The sequence below is a fragment of the Felis catus genome, chromosome A2, assembly GCF_018350175.1.
Source record: "Felis catus isolate Fca126 chromosome A2, F.catus_Fca126_mat1.0, whole genome shotgun sequence".
NCBI lineage: Eukaryota > Metazoa > Chordata > Mammalia > Carnivora > Felidae > Felis > Felis catus.
The window spans coordinates 13,069,179-13,083,697 of NC_058369.1; the positions used below are offsets into that span (position 1 = coordinate 13,069,179).

The 14,519-nt window shown below is 53.4% G+C and overlaps 1 protein-coding gene across 2 annotated transcripts; it reads left to right on the forward strand.

Annotated features, from left to right (window-relative positions):
• Nucleotides 1-4,239: 4,239 nt before the first annotated feature.
• PGLS (6-phosphogluconolactonase) lies at nt 4,240-11,437 on the forward strand. 2 transcript variants are annotated; one of them, XM_023247120.2, is made up of 5 exons: nt 4,252-4,574; nt 7,981-8,088; nt 8,521-8,622; nt 8,909-9,049; nt 11,073-11,437. In XM_023247120.2, the coding sequence occupies exons 1-5, from the start codon at nt 4,287-4,289 to the stop codon at nt 11,208-11,210; spliced, it is 777 nt and encodes a 258-aa protein (XP_023102888.1). In that variant the 5' UTR covers nt 4,252-4,286; the 3' UTR covers nt 11,211-11,437. The 2 variants fall into 2 exon arrangements, with proteins under 2 accessions (XP_044903984.1, XP_023102888.1); XM_045048049.1 differs by lacking the exon at nt 8,909-9,049 and having other exon boundaries at nt 4,240-4,574.
• The last annotated feature ends 3,082 nt before the right edge of the window (nt 11,438-14,519 follow it).

Genomic DNA, 14,519 nt, shown 5'->3' on the forward strand with positions numbered 1-14,519 from the left:
AAGCGGGCTCCGTGTTGTCACGGCAGAGCCCAATGCAGGGCTCAGTCCCACGAACTGTGAGATGACGACCTAAGCCGCAATTAAGATTTGGACCCTTAACCCACTCAGCCACCCAGGCGCCCCTACTGACTTGTTTTCACTTGAGGTGTCATTCACCTACCTTAAAATCCACCTTTTTAAATTGCCCAATTTAGTGGTGTTGAGTGTTTACGAAGTTGTGCAGCCGTCACCTCTCTCTGGTTCCAGAACACTTTGATTCCCCTAAAAGGAAGCTTCATACCCATTAGAAGTCTCTCTCCCCAGCCCCTGGCAGCCACTAATTGGCTTTCTGTCTCTATGGATTTGTCTGTTCTGGACATTTCATGTAAGTGAAATCATACAACATGTGGTCTTTGATGTCTGGCTCCTTTCGCTTGGCGTCATGTTTTGAAGATTCATCCAGGTTCATTCCTTTTTATGGACAAATAATATTTCGGTGTATGGATGGGCCACATGTTGACCATCGACCAGTTGATGGACATTGAGTTATTTACCCTGATTAGCTATTGTGATAGTGCTGCCGTGAACATTTGTGTACGAGTCTTTGTGTGAACATATGTTTTTAATTGGGGGGGGGGGTATAAACCAAAGTGTGGAAATACTAGGTCATATGGCAACTGTTTCATATTTTGAGGGACTGCCAGACTGTTTTTCAAAGTGACTGCACCATTTTATGGTCCCGCCAGCAGCTGTAAGAGTTCCAATTTCCCATGTCCTTGCCAGCACTTTCTTTGGGAAATATGTCTATTTCAGACAAAACACGGGCAACAAACGGACCTGCGTGTTCTCTCCAACCTGCTTCCGTGTCTCAGTTAGCTTAAGCTCCACCAGGCATCTAATTCATTAAGCTCGAAACTCGGGACTCGATCCCGATTCCTCTTTTTCCTCATACTCCTTGGCCCATCCATTAGAAAGGATCAGGTTAAAAATTAAAAAAAAAAAAAAAAAAGAAGAAGACACACTTGGAAAGCTTTCATACTGAACACCATGATGAAGCGACGCTGAAAAACATCTATCCTGAAGTCAGATCTATATTGCAAACTTAACAGTGGGGCTATTTGAGGCTAACCTATCCAAAGAACCATTTGCTTCCTTGAATTTTAAGTAGATCTTTTAAAAAGCAATATAATGGGGCGCCTGGGTGGCTCATTCGGTTGAGCATCCAACTTCAGCTCAGGTCATGATCTCACAGTCTGTGAGTTCGAGCTCAGGTCATGATCTCACAGTCTGTGAGTTTGAGCCCTGCGTCAGGCTCTGTACTGACAGCTCAGAGCCTGGAGCCTGCTTCGGATTCTGTGTCTCTCTCTCTCTCTCTGACCTTCCCCCGTTCATGCTCTGGCTCTCTCTGTCTCAAAAATAAATAAACATTAAAAAAAAATAAAAATAAAAAATGCGATATAATGAGAGAAAGAAAAAGGAAAGAAAGAGAGAGAAAGAGAGAGAGAGAGAGAGAGAGAGAGAGAGAAAGAAAGAAAGAAAGAAAGAAAGAAAGAAAGAAAGAAAGAAAAGAAAAGAAAAGAAAAAAGAAAAGAAAGAAAAGAATCAGGAGCCTTGCCTCCAAGACAGACCCTAAACCCACCAAACCCAGCCAGCACTAGATTTCTCTAACCCACTAAACGTGACTCCTGGGTGGCCTCCCTACTCCCACCCCATCCCTCCACAATCCCTTTATGTGGTAGCCAAAGTGATCTTTTCAAAACATACCCCAGGCCTCTCCCCTACTCAAGCCCTTCAGAGGATCTGCTAAGGGGTGTGGCCCTTCCCTTCCTGGTCTCATCTCCAGTCTGGCCTGGGTGGTCAGTCTCCAGTCACACATGCCTGCCTTCTGCTGTCTCAAAATAAAGAAATACACTTTTTAGAAAGATTTATGACTTTGTTTTCTTCTAAGGGTTTTTCGTTTCAGCCCTTAACATTTAGGCCTTTGATCCATTTTTTTTTTATTTTTGTTTTCTTAACGTTTATTTATTATGGAGAGACACAGAGAGAGATAGAGCATGAGCATGGGAGGGGCAGAGAAAGGAGGAGACACAGAATCCGAAGTAGGCTCCAGGCTCTGAGCTGTCAGCACAGAGCCTCATGCGGGGCTCAAACTCACAAACCGCGAGATCATGACCTGAGCCGAAGTCGGACGCTCAACTGACTGAGCCACCCAGGCGCCCCCTGATGCATTTTTTAAAAAGTGATCCCTACACCCAACGTGGGGCTCAAACCTACAACCCTGAGATCAAGAGTTGCATGCTCTATTGACTGAGCCAGCCAAACGCCCCGACCCATTTTAATTTGTACATCGTGTGAGGTGGGGGATCTGTGTTTGTTTTCCAGTGCAGATGTAACAAATTACCGCAAACTTACTGGCTTAAAATGACAACACCAATTTATCATCTAGTTCCGAAGGTCAGAAGTCAGAAATGGAGCTCACTTGACTAAAATCAAGGCATTGGCCTGTGGCTGCCTTCCCTCTAGCGGTTGAAAGAACCCACTTGCGTGCCTTTCCTAGCTTTTAGATGCCACCCACGTTTCTTGGTTCATTGCCCCTTCTTCCATCTTCTAAGCCAGCAACAGTGGGTTGAGTCTTTCTCATGCTGTCATTCCTCTGGTTCTCCCTCATCCCCTCCCTTCTTCCATTTACGAGGACCCTGGTGATTACATGGGGCCCATCCAGGCTATCTATTTTAGGGACAGCTGATTTGCAACTTAATTCCATCTGCAACCACGATTTCCCCTTGCCAAGTAACCTAAAGTTATTCACCAGGTTCTGGGGATCATGGTGTAGACACTTTTGCCAGGAGCGGTGGGGTGGGGGTGGGGGTGGGGATGTCCTACCGTTCTGCCATTATAGGGTCTAACTTCATTCTTTTGCATGTGACTATCCAGTTGTGCCATTTGTTGAAAAGACCATTCTTTGCCCATTGAATGATCCCTGGCACCCTTGTTTGTAAAGATCCACTGACCATGGATGTATGGGTTTATATCTGCATTGCCAGGTTCTAATACATTGATAGCTCTCTCCTTCTGCCAATACCACAAGGTCTGGATCACTGTAGCTCTGCCAGCAAGCTTGGAATCAGGGTATGTGAGTCCTCCAACTTTGCTTTTCTTTCCACACTATTGTGGCTACTTGGGGCCTCCTACGATTCCATTCGCATTTTAGGATCAGCTTATCAATTTCTACCCAAAAAAAGAAGCCTGAAGTTTGATAGCAACTGCGTTGAATCTGTAGACCAATTTGGGGAGTACTGACATCGTAACGCTATTAAATCTTCCAATCCATGAACAGAAGATGTCTTCCCATTTACTTAGATCATCTTTAAATCATTTTTTTTTTGCGAAGTATTGTAGTTTTCAGTGCACAAGTTTTGCGATTCTTTCATTAAGTTCATTACTAAGTATCTTATTCTTTTTGGTGCTTTTGTAAATAGACTGTTTTCTCAACTTGTTACTGATTGTAAAGATGCACTACCCATGCAAGTCTCACGGCACTTACCACAGGCTCCTGAATTCTCTGACCCGGATAAGTGGCCCAGCTGGCCAGGCCCACCAGGTCTCCTGCTTCCAGTCTTCCCTGCCCATGCTACTCCCTGGAATACCCTTTCTCATCAGCCAAGACCCATTTGCCCCATTTTAGGAGCTCCTCCAGCCAAGAGCCAGGGTAGAGGCCTCTCAGGGTCCTCAGGCGCACAAATCGCCAGGGAGCATTTTCAGAAGCAATTCAACAAGTATGTTTCCAGCCCCAATTCTGCAACAAGCATAGTTCAGGGGGCTTTCGGGACACGAGTGAATAAAACGCACCCTGCCCTCATGTTGTTTGTACTTTAATGAAGGAGGAAGACAACAACGAGCAACGAGATCAGTATGTTAGAAGGTTCAGGAACTTCCAAGTCCACCAAAACGCGCCCTCCTCCAGGAAATCTCCCATCTGCTCCTTCCATTCCACCCCCACACCACCCTCTTGGGGACCCCGGATGTGGGGTCCTCTCTCCGACCCCGCCCTGACACCGCGAGGCTGAGATCAACCGCACCGGTTCCGCCTGCCCCGGCCCAGCAAAGAGCTCAGGCACAGCTTGCAAAGAATCAACGAGCCCCTTCGGATCGACCGCCGGGACGAGCCGCGACTTCACTCGCGGGAGTGCGCATGTGCCGTAGGCGGCCGCCCGGAGGTACCGACAGCCGTGCGGCCGGGCCAGCCTTCGCGCAGGCGCGCTGGCGGCTGCCCGGGGCGCTTCCGCCTCCCCGCCGCCGCCGTCGCCATGGCCGCGCCGGCCCCGGGCCTCATCTCGGTCTTCTCGAGTCCGCAGGAGCTGGGCGCGTCGCTAGCGCAACTGGTGGCGCAGCGGGCGGCGTGCTGCCTGGCGGGGGCCCGCGCCCGCTTCGCGCTCGGCCTGTCGGGCGGCAGCCTCGTCTCGATGCTGGCCCGTGAGCTGCCCGCCGCCGCCGCCCCCGCCGGCCCCGCCAGCCTCGCGCGCTGGACCGTAGGCTTCTGCGACGAGCGCCTCGTGCCCTTCGAGCACGCCGAGAGCACGTACGGTCTCTATCGGGTGAGAACTACGGGGGCCGCCGGGGGTCATGCCGCCGAGAGGACCGCGCCCACCGCCTGAACCTGACTACGGGGGCCGCCGGGGGTCATTTCAAGAAGGCCGCGCCCACCTCCCGAACCCAGCTGTGGGGGTGACGGAGGGTCACACTATCCCCTCTGCCACTGTGTGGGAGGGGTCTGCTGCGTGCCCTGAACTCCCACCTCCACTGCCACCCGAGTGGGCCCGTGGGGGCCTTGAGGTCCTATAATGCTTTATCCTGTGGCCGGGCAAAGGCGTGGAGGTGAAACAGAGTGGCCCATGCCAGGGACCTAGAGAAATTCAGGCGCCACAGCCTGGCAACTTGCAAGGGCAGAGGTAGGGAAGGGCCAGGCAGGAGGTATCTGGTGTGGAGCTTGGGCTTCGGTTTTCTCATCTCCAGCCTGGACGGGTTCTTGATCTACCTCGAGCTACCTCGAGCTTTCGGTGCTGATCACCTCCAGGGGTGGTTATGCTTGGCTTGTGGCCTCAGATCCTATAGAATCCGGGAAACCGAGGCTTGGAGGGGGTCGTGGCCTGTCCTGGGGTTCCCCAGCTGCATCTGAGCTCTCTCCTCCTGCCCTAGACGTGGAAAACGCGCCCAGGGAGGTGTGGAAGGGGCGGGCGTGCCCAGAAGCTTCTGGTCCCTCAGGTCCTGGGTGTGTTTCCCCCTCTTTAGGTAGAAGTTGGAGCTGATGATTTTCTGTTGTTTTGTCACAAGAAGGAAGGCTTACTGATTACCAAACATTTTAGCCACATCAGCTCACGAAATTGCACGATAACCTATGAGGTGGGGGCTGTTAGTTCCTCCATTTCATAGGTGGAGAAACTGGAACGAGAAGGGGAGGAGAGCTTATGTGCCAGGCTAGTAGGGAAGCCAGAGTTTGAAGGGACGCCCCGGATAGCACTTGGGACACGTCTCAGGGGCGGGGGCCTCCCTGTGGGTCTTTTTCAAGAGTTTAATTAAAAAGTGGGCTCATATTTCTTCATTTTAGTTTGCATAAATTTGAAGAACTTTACTTTTTTTTTTTTTAAGTTTGTTTATTTATTTTGAGAAGGGGGAGGAGGGGCAGAGAGAGAGGGGGAGAGGGAGAGTCCCCAGCGGGGCTGGATCTCACGAACCTTGAGATCGTGACCTTGAGCCGAAACCAAGAGCAGGACGCTCAACCAACTGAGCCACCCAGGCGCCCCAGAACTTTTGCTTTTTTTAAATTAGGAAAACTGTGTTTGCTCTAGTGACAAAATTCTAACAAAACGGTAAACAAAAGCGTTGCGGGGATGTTCCTTGTATGTGTCTGTATCCGACGCTGGGGACACGATGGGACGCTGGGCCATTCTCTCATGGGGCTCCTAGTGGGGCATCGGGCCCTGACAGGGCAGGAAATGAGGGGAAGCCCCGCAGAGTATTCGCGTAGTGCAGTGTGGACAAAAGATAATTGTGTGAGATGATAGAAAGAGCCCAGGGATGACCTTTCAGCCAGGATGGTGGGGGCTGGGGGAGCTTTGAGGGGTGATGTTTGAACCGAGGCCTGGAGGTATGAGGACCTGGCCATGGGCAGAGCTGGGGCAGAGGTTATGGCCAAGGCCTACGCTTTGCCACGGGAGCAAACGTGGGGCCAGGATTTACTCCTTCTGGGGGAGTCACGTGAGTTCCCTGGGGCTGCTGTTAACAAAGGACCACAAATCGGGTGGCTTAAAGCAAGGATTTATTATCTCTGTCCCGGAGAAACCTGAAATCCAGGTGTTGGCGAGGCCATGCTCCCTCCGGACGCTCAAGGGGAGGATCCTTCCTCGCTTCTTCCGTCCTCTGGGGGCTCCGGGTGTTCCCTGGCCTCCAGTCTCTCACCAGTCATTGGATGTAGGGCCCACACCAATCTACTATGAAGTCAGCTAATCACATCTGCAAAGACCTGCTTCCAGATAAGGTCACATTCTGAGGTTCTGGGTGGGCATGAATTTGGGGGGGGGCACTGGTCAACCCAGTATACGGATGCAGAGGCACTTCTGTCCTCAAGGACGGATCTCGCGTACCCCGGGGCTCTGTCGGTGTGAATGTTCTGCGCACCCTGCGTGCTCCGTGGGTCTTCTGCTGCTGAGGCCAGAGCTTTGTCTCCGCTGGAAGGATTTGCAGGGGCTGCGTTCGGGGGGAATGGTGCCTCGGTGCCTGCAGAATGTCAAGAGAGAAACAGTCTGATCAGCCAGCAGTTCTGCTTCCGGGAACCTGTCTGCCTGACCCCCCACCCCTGAGCTCCCTGGAAGGAGCCCAGCAGGAGGGGGAGGGAATGGCTGAGCCCATAGGGGAAGGGCAGCTAAGGAGACGATCATGGGACAGAAATGGGGCCCTGATATTCCCCACTGGCTTGCTTAGTATAATCCCCGAGCGTGTGTATAGATGGGGACCTTGGACAAAGCAGAGCGGTCTTTCCGAGAACAGATCTGACCGTGTCCCTTCTTAGCTGACACACCCTCCTTGGCTCCCCATTACCCTCAGTATATCGCTCTTACTCTTCAGGACTGTGTGTCTGGCCTGTTTTCTCTAAAATTATTTTTTTTTTAATTTTCTAAATGTTTATTTATTTTTGAGAGAGAGACACACACAAGTGCGAGCGGAGGAGGGACAGAGAGAGGGAGACGCAGAATCCGAAGCAGGCTCCAGGCTCCGAGCCGGCAGCACAGAGCCCGATACAGGGCTCGAACCCACGAACCGTGAGATCGTGACCTGAGCCGAAGTCGGACGCTTCACCGACTGAGCCACCCGGGAGCCCCTGGCCTGTTTACTCTATGTCCCTGTCACTTTCCCCCTCTAATACTATATTTTTGCTGCTTCCTGCTTTTCCTTTGTGACTCAGCTTGGCGCTGCGTCCATGGGCTAGATCCTGTGTGAAGGGAGGCACCAAGGTGGGGTCGCCAGGGTCCATCCCAGAGCAGATCAAAGGCCCTGAGGTTCACCTGGGGAGACGAGGGAAAGGGCCAGAGCCCTCCACCTGGCAGGAGGCCCGACTCCGGCTGCTTCCACAAAAATTAAATCCATTTTGCAGAGGCCAGGGTGCGTGCTATCACGGGGGGTGGGGCAAGGTCAGCTGGGCGTCATGGAGGGCAGAGAGGGGCTGGGTTTTATCCTGAGGTCCAAGGGACCCTGGGGACTTGGAAACAGGGCTGTGATGTGGCCACACAGGTGCAGGCTGGGGCCAGGAGGCCCCCAAGCATGCTGGCCTTGAAAGACTCCTGGTGGAAACGCCCCCGGGATCCCGACTCACCCAGGAGGTGGGTGTATGACAGTCCTGTCCTGGAGGCATCTTCACCTGGAGAATCCAGGTGGTCACGCGTGCGAACCTTGTGCCTCTGGGAACCATGTGTGGCTGTTGGTGACTTTGTCCCTCCTCTGCTGCAGACACACTTGCTCTCCAGGCTGCCCATTCCCGACAGCCAGGTGATCACCATTAACCCCCAGCTTCCTGTGGAGGAGGCGGCCGAGGACTATGCCAAGAAGCTGAGACAGGTGAGTCCCACGGTGTGGCCCCAGGGAGGCCTGGTCCATGCGGTGGTGACGGAGCAGGCCTGTGGGTGGCACTGTATGATTATCACCAGCAAAAACTAGCACCCCCCCCCCCCGCCCCGGGGGTGGTTGCAAATACGCCCCACCCTGGACAGATGCCTTTCAGGACCACCCCCGCTCCCCCTTCCCGGGAGTCCACAGCCCCACCGTTGGGTCCCTGAAGGTAGCCCAGCCTCTGACACTCTGGGAGCAGGTCTGGGACAGTTGTGTCCCCAGGCTTTTGGCCAGTCACACGGGTGAAATGTGGAGCCTCACAGAGGCCCTTTCATGCAGGTGAGGCTGCGTGTTGCTCCCTGTGTTACAGCCACCGTCTCTTTGTGTCCTTTGAGCCCCACCCCGCCCCCAACCTCTCAGGACTGTCTTTTCCCCACCCAGGCCTTCCAAGGGGACGCCATTCCGGTTTTTGACCTGCTGATTCTCGGAGTGGGTCCTGACGGCCACACCTGCTCGCTCTTCCCGGACCACCCCCTCCTCCAGGTGAGCACACCCACATGGGCCTCTGCCGACTAGAACTTCCGGAGGGAGGACCACTTTTGGGGGACTGGGAGGTGCCCGCAGCAGGGTTTGAGTCAGCCTCTGCCAACTAGCAAGCCTTAGCCAACTCTGGAGCCTGGGTTTACCCATCTTAAAATGGGGATTTAAATCAAGAACCACAAGATTAATGGTGGGGGCGGGGTGATGGACTGATGGACAGATCATGCCTGGTGTGTGTGAGTGCTCAAGAAACTGAGGTGACATTCCACCCCGGGGCCTCCCCCCCCAGGAGCGGGAGAAGATCGTGGCCCCTCTCAGCGACTCCCCAAAGCCACCACCAGAGCGTGTGACCCTCACGCTTCCTGTGCTAAATGCAGCCCGAACGGTCATTTTTGTGGCGACCGGAGAAGGCAAGGCAGCTGTTCTGAAGGTAATGGCTGAGGGCCCCGTTCCCAGGAAGGTCATGGCATGTGGGCCCAGGGATGGAATATGGCCCCAGACATTATTGTGCTAGAAGCACCAGGCCCCAAGGGACTTGAGTAATTCTTGGTTTGAAGGGGAGATGGCCACTATAATTACAGGCTACTTAGGAATAAATAATTGTGAAATGAAGTGAAATTGATGAGATGAGGCCAAAGCTGCACTCAGAGGTAAATTTGTAGCTTTAAGGTGTGGTTTCAAAAATTAGTAAATAAGGGCATGACTCTTGATCTTGGCGTCCTAAGTTCAAGCCCCACATTGGGTGTAGAGATCTCTTAAAAATACAATTTTTAAAAACATTATTAAATAAAAAAACAGTTAAACAAATTGAGTGCTTTACTCTAGACTCAGGAAAAAGAACAATAACAAAAATCCAAGAAAAGTCAGTGGAAGGAATAAGTGACATTGAAGTCAGAAATTAATGAGTTGGTTAATATTCTTTTTTTATATGCTTATTTATTTTTGAGAGAGCATAAGCAGGGGAGAGGCAGAGAGAGGAGGACAGAGGATCTGAAGTGGGCTCTGCGTTGACAGCAGTGAGCCTGATGTGAAGGTTGATTCACGATCCATGAGATCATGACCTGAGTCGAAGGCGGACACTCAATCAACTAAGCCATCCAGGCACCCCTGGATTGGCTAATATTCTTAAAAGCTTAATGGTAATAGATCCCAAAGTGAGACCCCTGGCAAAACTAATCAGGGAGGGAAATTATGCAGTAGGAATAACTAAACAAGGAGGAATAAGAAAAAAAAGTTTGCTTAATATTTTAGGAACATATAAAACAAGTAAGATATTAGAAATAAACTAAAAAGGGGCGCCTGGGTGGCTCAGTTGGTTAAGCGACCGACTTTGGCTCGGGTCATGATCTCGCGGTTCGTGAGTTCGAGCCCCGCGTCGAGCTCTGCTGACAGCTCGGAGCCTGGAGCCTGCTTCGGATTCTATGTTTCCCACTCTCTCTGCCCCTCCTCTCTCTCTCTCTCTCTCTCTCAAAACTAAATAAAACATTGAAAAAACTTTCTAAATGTTTATTTTCGAGAGAGAATGTGTGCGTGCGCACATACACACACACACACACACACATGCAGGGGAGGAACAGAGAGAGGGGGACAGGATCTGAAGCAGGCTCTGCATAGACAGCAGAGAGCCTGATCTGGGGCTCGAACTTGTAAACTGAGATCATGACCTGAGCTGAAGTCAGACACTCAACCCACTGAGCCACCCAGGCACCCCAGAAATATATATTTTTTTAAATTAATAAGTAATAATTATTCCTCCCAAACTGGTAAGCCCAGATGTCCTCACAGGAGTGGCTTGGGTTGGGATTAAGGGTTCAGACTGTAAAAAATCCAACAGGCCAGCATCCCTGCCTGTGATGTCCAGCATGGCCTTGGGCAGCCACTTAAGCCCTCAGGCCTCAACTTTCCCATCTGCAAGGTGGGTCGGGAGGGCCCTTCCGTGTTGTCCTCCTGAAAATCAGTGCAGCGGTTTTAGCTCAGAGTAGGCTCACGTAAGACTGCCCAAGCCTCGGGCTTTCCCTGACTATAAAATGGGGGTGGAAAATGAGGCGACCTCACAGGGCGATGGTCAGAGGAAGTGACAGAGGGCGTGGGGGCAGGCCTGGCCATCAGAAAGCAGTATTTATAATTCCCACCGATCGTGAGGTCACATCAGGGGATCAGCACACCACAGCCCACGGGCCCACATCCTGCCGCTTGTGACAGCCGAGCTGAGTAGCTGTGACAGAGACAGGGTACGACCCGCAGAGCCGAAAGAGTGACTCTGATCTGTGCCGGAAAGGTGTGCCGACCCCAGGATCACACAGTCCCCTGCTGATCGTTTAAAGCCAGGACAGCCGGAAGGGTGACATCACATTCTGAGAGTAGGAGAGTCTTGTCCGTGGGGGGTCCCGGGAGCTCCGAGGGGTGCTGGGGGTGTGGGTCGGGGGCCTCACGATCCTGCCTTTTTTATGCAGCGCATTTTGGAGGCCAAGGAGGAGAACCCCCTCCCCGCGGCCCTGGTCCAGCCCCACACGGGGAAACTTTGCTGGTTCCTGGACGAGGCCGCGGCGCGACTCCTGACTGTGCCCTTCGAGAAGCATTCCACTTTGTAGCTGGCCCCGAGGGACACCGCAGCTGGGACCACAGACGGCCCCCGTGGGCCGGGACCTTCCTGGGCTGGGCCCCGCCGCCCCCGCCGCCGCTCCAGGCTTCGTTTTCGAAAAGCCGCGTGGTGCCGCCAGAAGCCCCCCGGGGTCCAGCCACCGGCCCGGCCCGGGGGCCCTCAGCCCACCGGCCGTGGCTCTGGGTGACCAGATATTAAAGGGCGCGTGTGCTTGAAGTCTGCACTGTCTCGTGGTCCTTGGTGGGCAGCGGGATCAGGGATGCCCAGGCTGTGCGTGTGACCTAAAGCCTTCGTCCCAGAGGGTGGAGGGCAGGGATGGACACCCCGGGCTGCCGGAGCAAAGTGCCACAGAATGTGTGGTCCCCCAGAGCAGGAGGTCAGAAGTCTGAAATCGGGGTGTCAGTAGGGTTGGATCCTTCTGGAGGTTCTGAGGGAGAATCTGTCCCATGCCTTTCTTCTGGGTTTTGGTGGCTGCTGGCTCTCCTTGGCCATCCTTGGCTTCTAGACACATCACTCTATGTCTGCCTCTGTTGTCCTGTGTCCTCCCTGTGTGTCTGTGTCCTCTCCTGTTCTCGTAGGGACACAGGTCATTGGCTATAGGACAACCCTAAATCCAGGATGAATTCTCAAGATCCTTAGGAATTACACCTGCAAATAAGGTCACATTCTGAGGTTCTAGGGGTTAAGGGATGGACATATCCTGTGTGTGTGTGTGTGTGTGTGTGTGTGTGTGTGTGTGTGTGTGTGTGTGTTAAAAACCAAGTAATGGGGGCTCCTGGGTGCCTCAGTGGGTTAAGCATCTGACTTCAGCTCAGGTCAGGGTTTCACAGTTTGTGAGTTTGAGCCCCGTGTCGGGCTTTGTGCTGACAGCTCAGAGCCTGGAGCCTGGTTCGGATACGGTGTCTGTCTTCCTTCCTTCCTTCCTGCCTTCCTTCCTTCCTTCCTGAGAGAGAGACAGACAGAGCACGAGCAGGGAAGGGGCAGAGAGAGAGGGAGACACAGAATCCCAAGCAGGCTCCAGGCTCTGAGCTGTCGGCACAGAACCCAACGCGGGGCTCGAACCCATCAACTGCCAGAGCCTGACCTGAGCTGAAGTCGACACTTAACCGACTGAGCCACCCAGGTGCCCCTCTGTGTCTCCCTCTCTCTGTCCCTCCCCTGCGTGTTCTCTCTCTCTCTCTCTCTCTCAAAAATAAATAAACATCTAAAAATAAAACCACATAACAAAATTTACCATCTTAACCATTTTTTAAAGTTATTATTTATTTATTTATGTTGAGAGAGAGAACGCACACATGAGCCAGGGAGGGGCGGAGAGGAAGAGAACCCCAGGCAGGGTCCTCGCTGTCAACACACACACACAGCGCGACTTTGGGGCTCAATCGTGAGATCATGACCTGAGCCACAAATCAAGGGTCGGACGCTTAACTGACTGAGCCACCCCGGCGCCCCTCATCCTAACCGTTTTTAAGTGTCCCGTGCAGTGGCCTTAAGTACGTCCACACTGCTGTGCAGCCGTCCCCGCCCTCCGTCCCCAGAACACTTGTAGATCGGAAACTCTACCCCTGTTAGCTCCCCACGCTGCCCTTTCTCAGACCCTGGCACCCGCGTTTCTCCTTTCTGTCCCTAGGACTCTGACTACTCTGGGTACCTCCTATGAGTGGAGTCCTACAAGGTGTGTCCTTTTGCGGCTGGCTTATCTCACTCAGCGTAACGTCCTCACGGTCCCTCCATGTTGCAGCCTGGGCCAGAACTGCCTTCCTTTTCAGGGCCCGGTCCTCTTCCTCTGCGTGCGTGCGTCACATTTCTTCCCGTTCGTCTGTCGAGAGACGCTTGGGTTGCTTCCACGCTCTGCTTCTTGTGATAGGGCTGCTGTGAACGTGGGTGTGCAAACGCCTCCCCAAGAACCTGCTTTCAGTTCTTTGGGGATATTCCTAGAAGTGTAATTATTGAGTCACATGGTAATTCCGTGTTTAGATTTCAAGGAGCCTCCGTAGGGTTTTCTGTAGCGGCCGTGCCCTTTTATATTCCCGCCAACAGGGCACACGGGTTCTAGTTGCTTCGCATCCTCACAAACGCTCGTTTTGGCTTTTTGATAGCAGCCTGTGGACACATCCTTTTGGAGCACAGAGTTCAGCCCTTTGTACACTTGACCGGGCTCTCCCGGCACACGTGGGGCCGGCAGCAGCCGCTGTGTCCCCCTGGGCTGCGGACCTTCTCAGAGCCTTGAATGTGCCAAGACACCTCAGTCTGTGATGTGCCTGCGCCGTAGCATTTTCCCGGAGCGTGACCACGCGTGGGTCACCTGTCGGCTTTGTGGCGTTAGGGGCTGCAGTGGGGGAGGCTGGTGGGTGCACGGGTGCCTCTCAGCCGTGTTTGAGCTTTGCCACGTTTGGGGGCTGGGGGCGTCCCGCAGAGGCACCTGATCGGGGCCACGGGGATTGAAACCCCGAAGCCAAAACCGCAGAAACTGAACTTGCCTCCAACGTCTTGTCTGGGTCAGTCACTCAGATGTGAGAGTGAGGAAGTGGGCCGGGGCCAGAGCGGAAACGTGAAGAAAAGCAGAGAAAGCAACCCAGCCGTGGGCTCGGGCAACAGCAGGTGGCCGTGACCCCAGTGCTGCAGGCAGAAGGCAGGATGGGGGAGCCAAGAAGCAAAGGGAAGCGATGAGATGGGCATGGGGACGCCATGTGGGGGGCCTCTCCCCTCTGCTCCTCTCCGCGTAGCCGCAGCGATCCAGACCTGTTTTGTCTGCCCCTCACTTGCGTTCCTCTAGCCCACCCACCTCGGGCTATCCCGGAACCTGTCAAGCCCGTTCCCACCCCAGGGCCTTTGCTTGTGCTGTGCCTGCTCCCCAGTATTCTTTTTCCTCCAGCTTTTTGCATGGCTCGGGCTGTCACTGGCTTTAGGTCATGGCGCAAATCGTGTCCCCGATCCCTCTCCACTCCTGGTATTTTCTGCCTCTTCCTGTTCCAGTTTTCTTCCTCACCCTTCTCGTTACCTGACAGTTTTGTTGGTGTGCCAACGGATGGTCCGTGGGGGCTGGACCACGGTCTGCTTTACCCACTTCTGCATCCCTGGCACATAGTTCAAGGATGACACTCAGGCTGGCAAGGAGTGATGTTCGTTGACAGAAGAAACGAATCCCAATCCGGGGGCATCGGTGAGGGTTACAATCAGATGTCCCTGGTGGCTTCAACAAATGGAGGGTTAGCTCTTTTTCTGGAGGGAGGCCACCCAGGGCCGGTGGAGCAATGTCATGAACTCCTGGGGGGGGATCCCCGGTTCCTACATCATA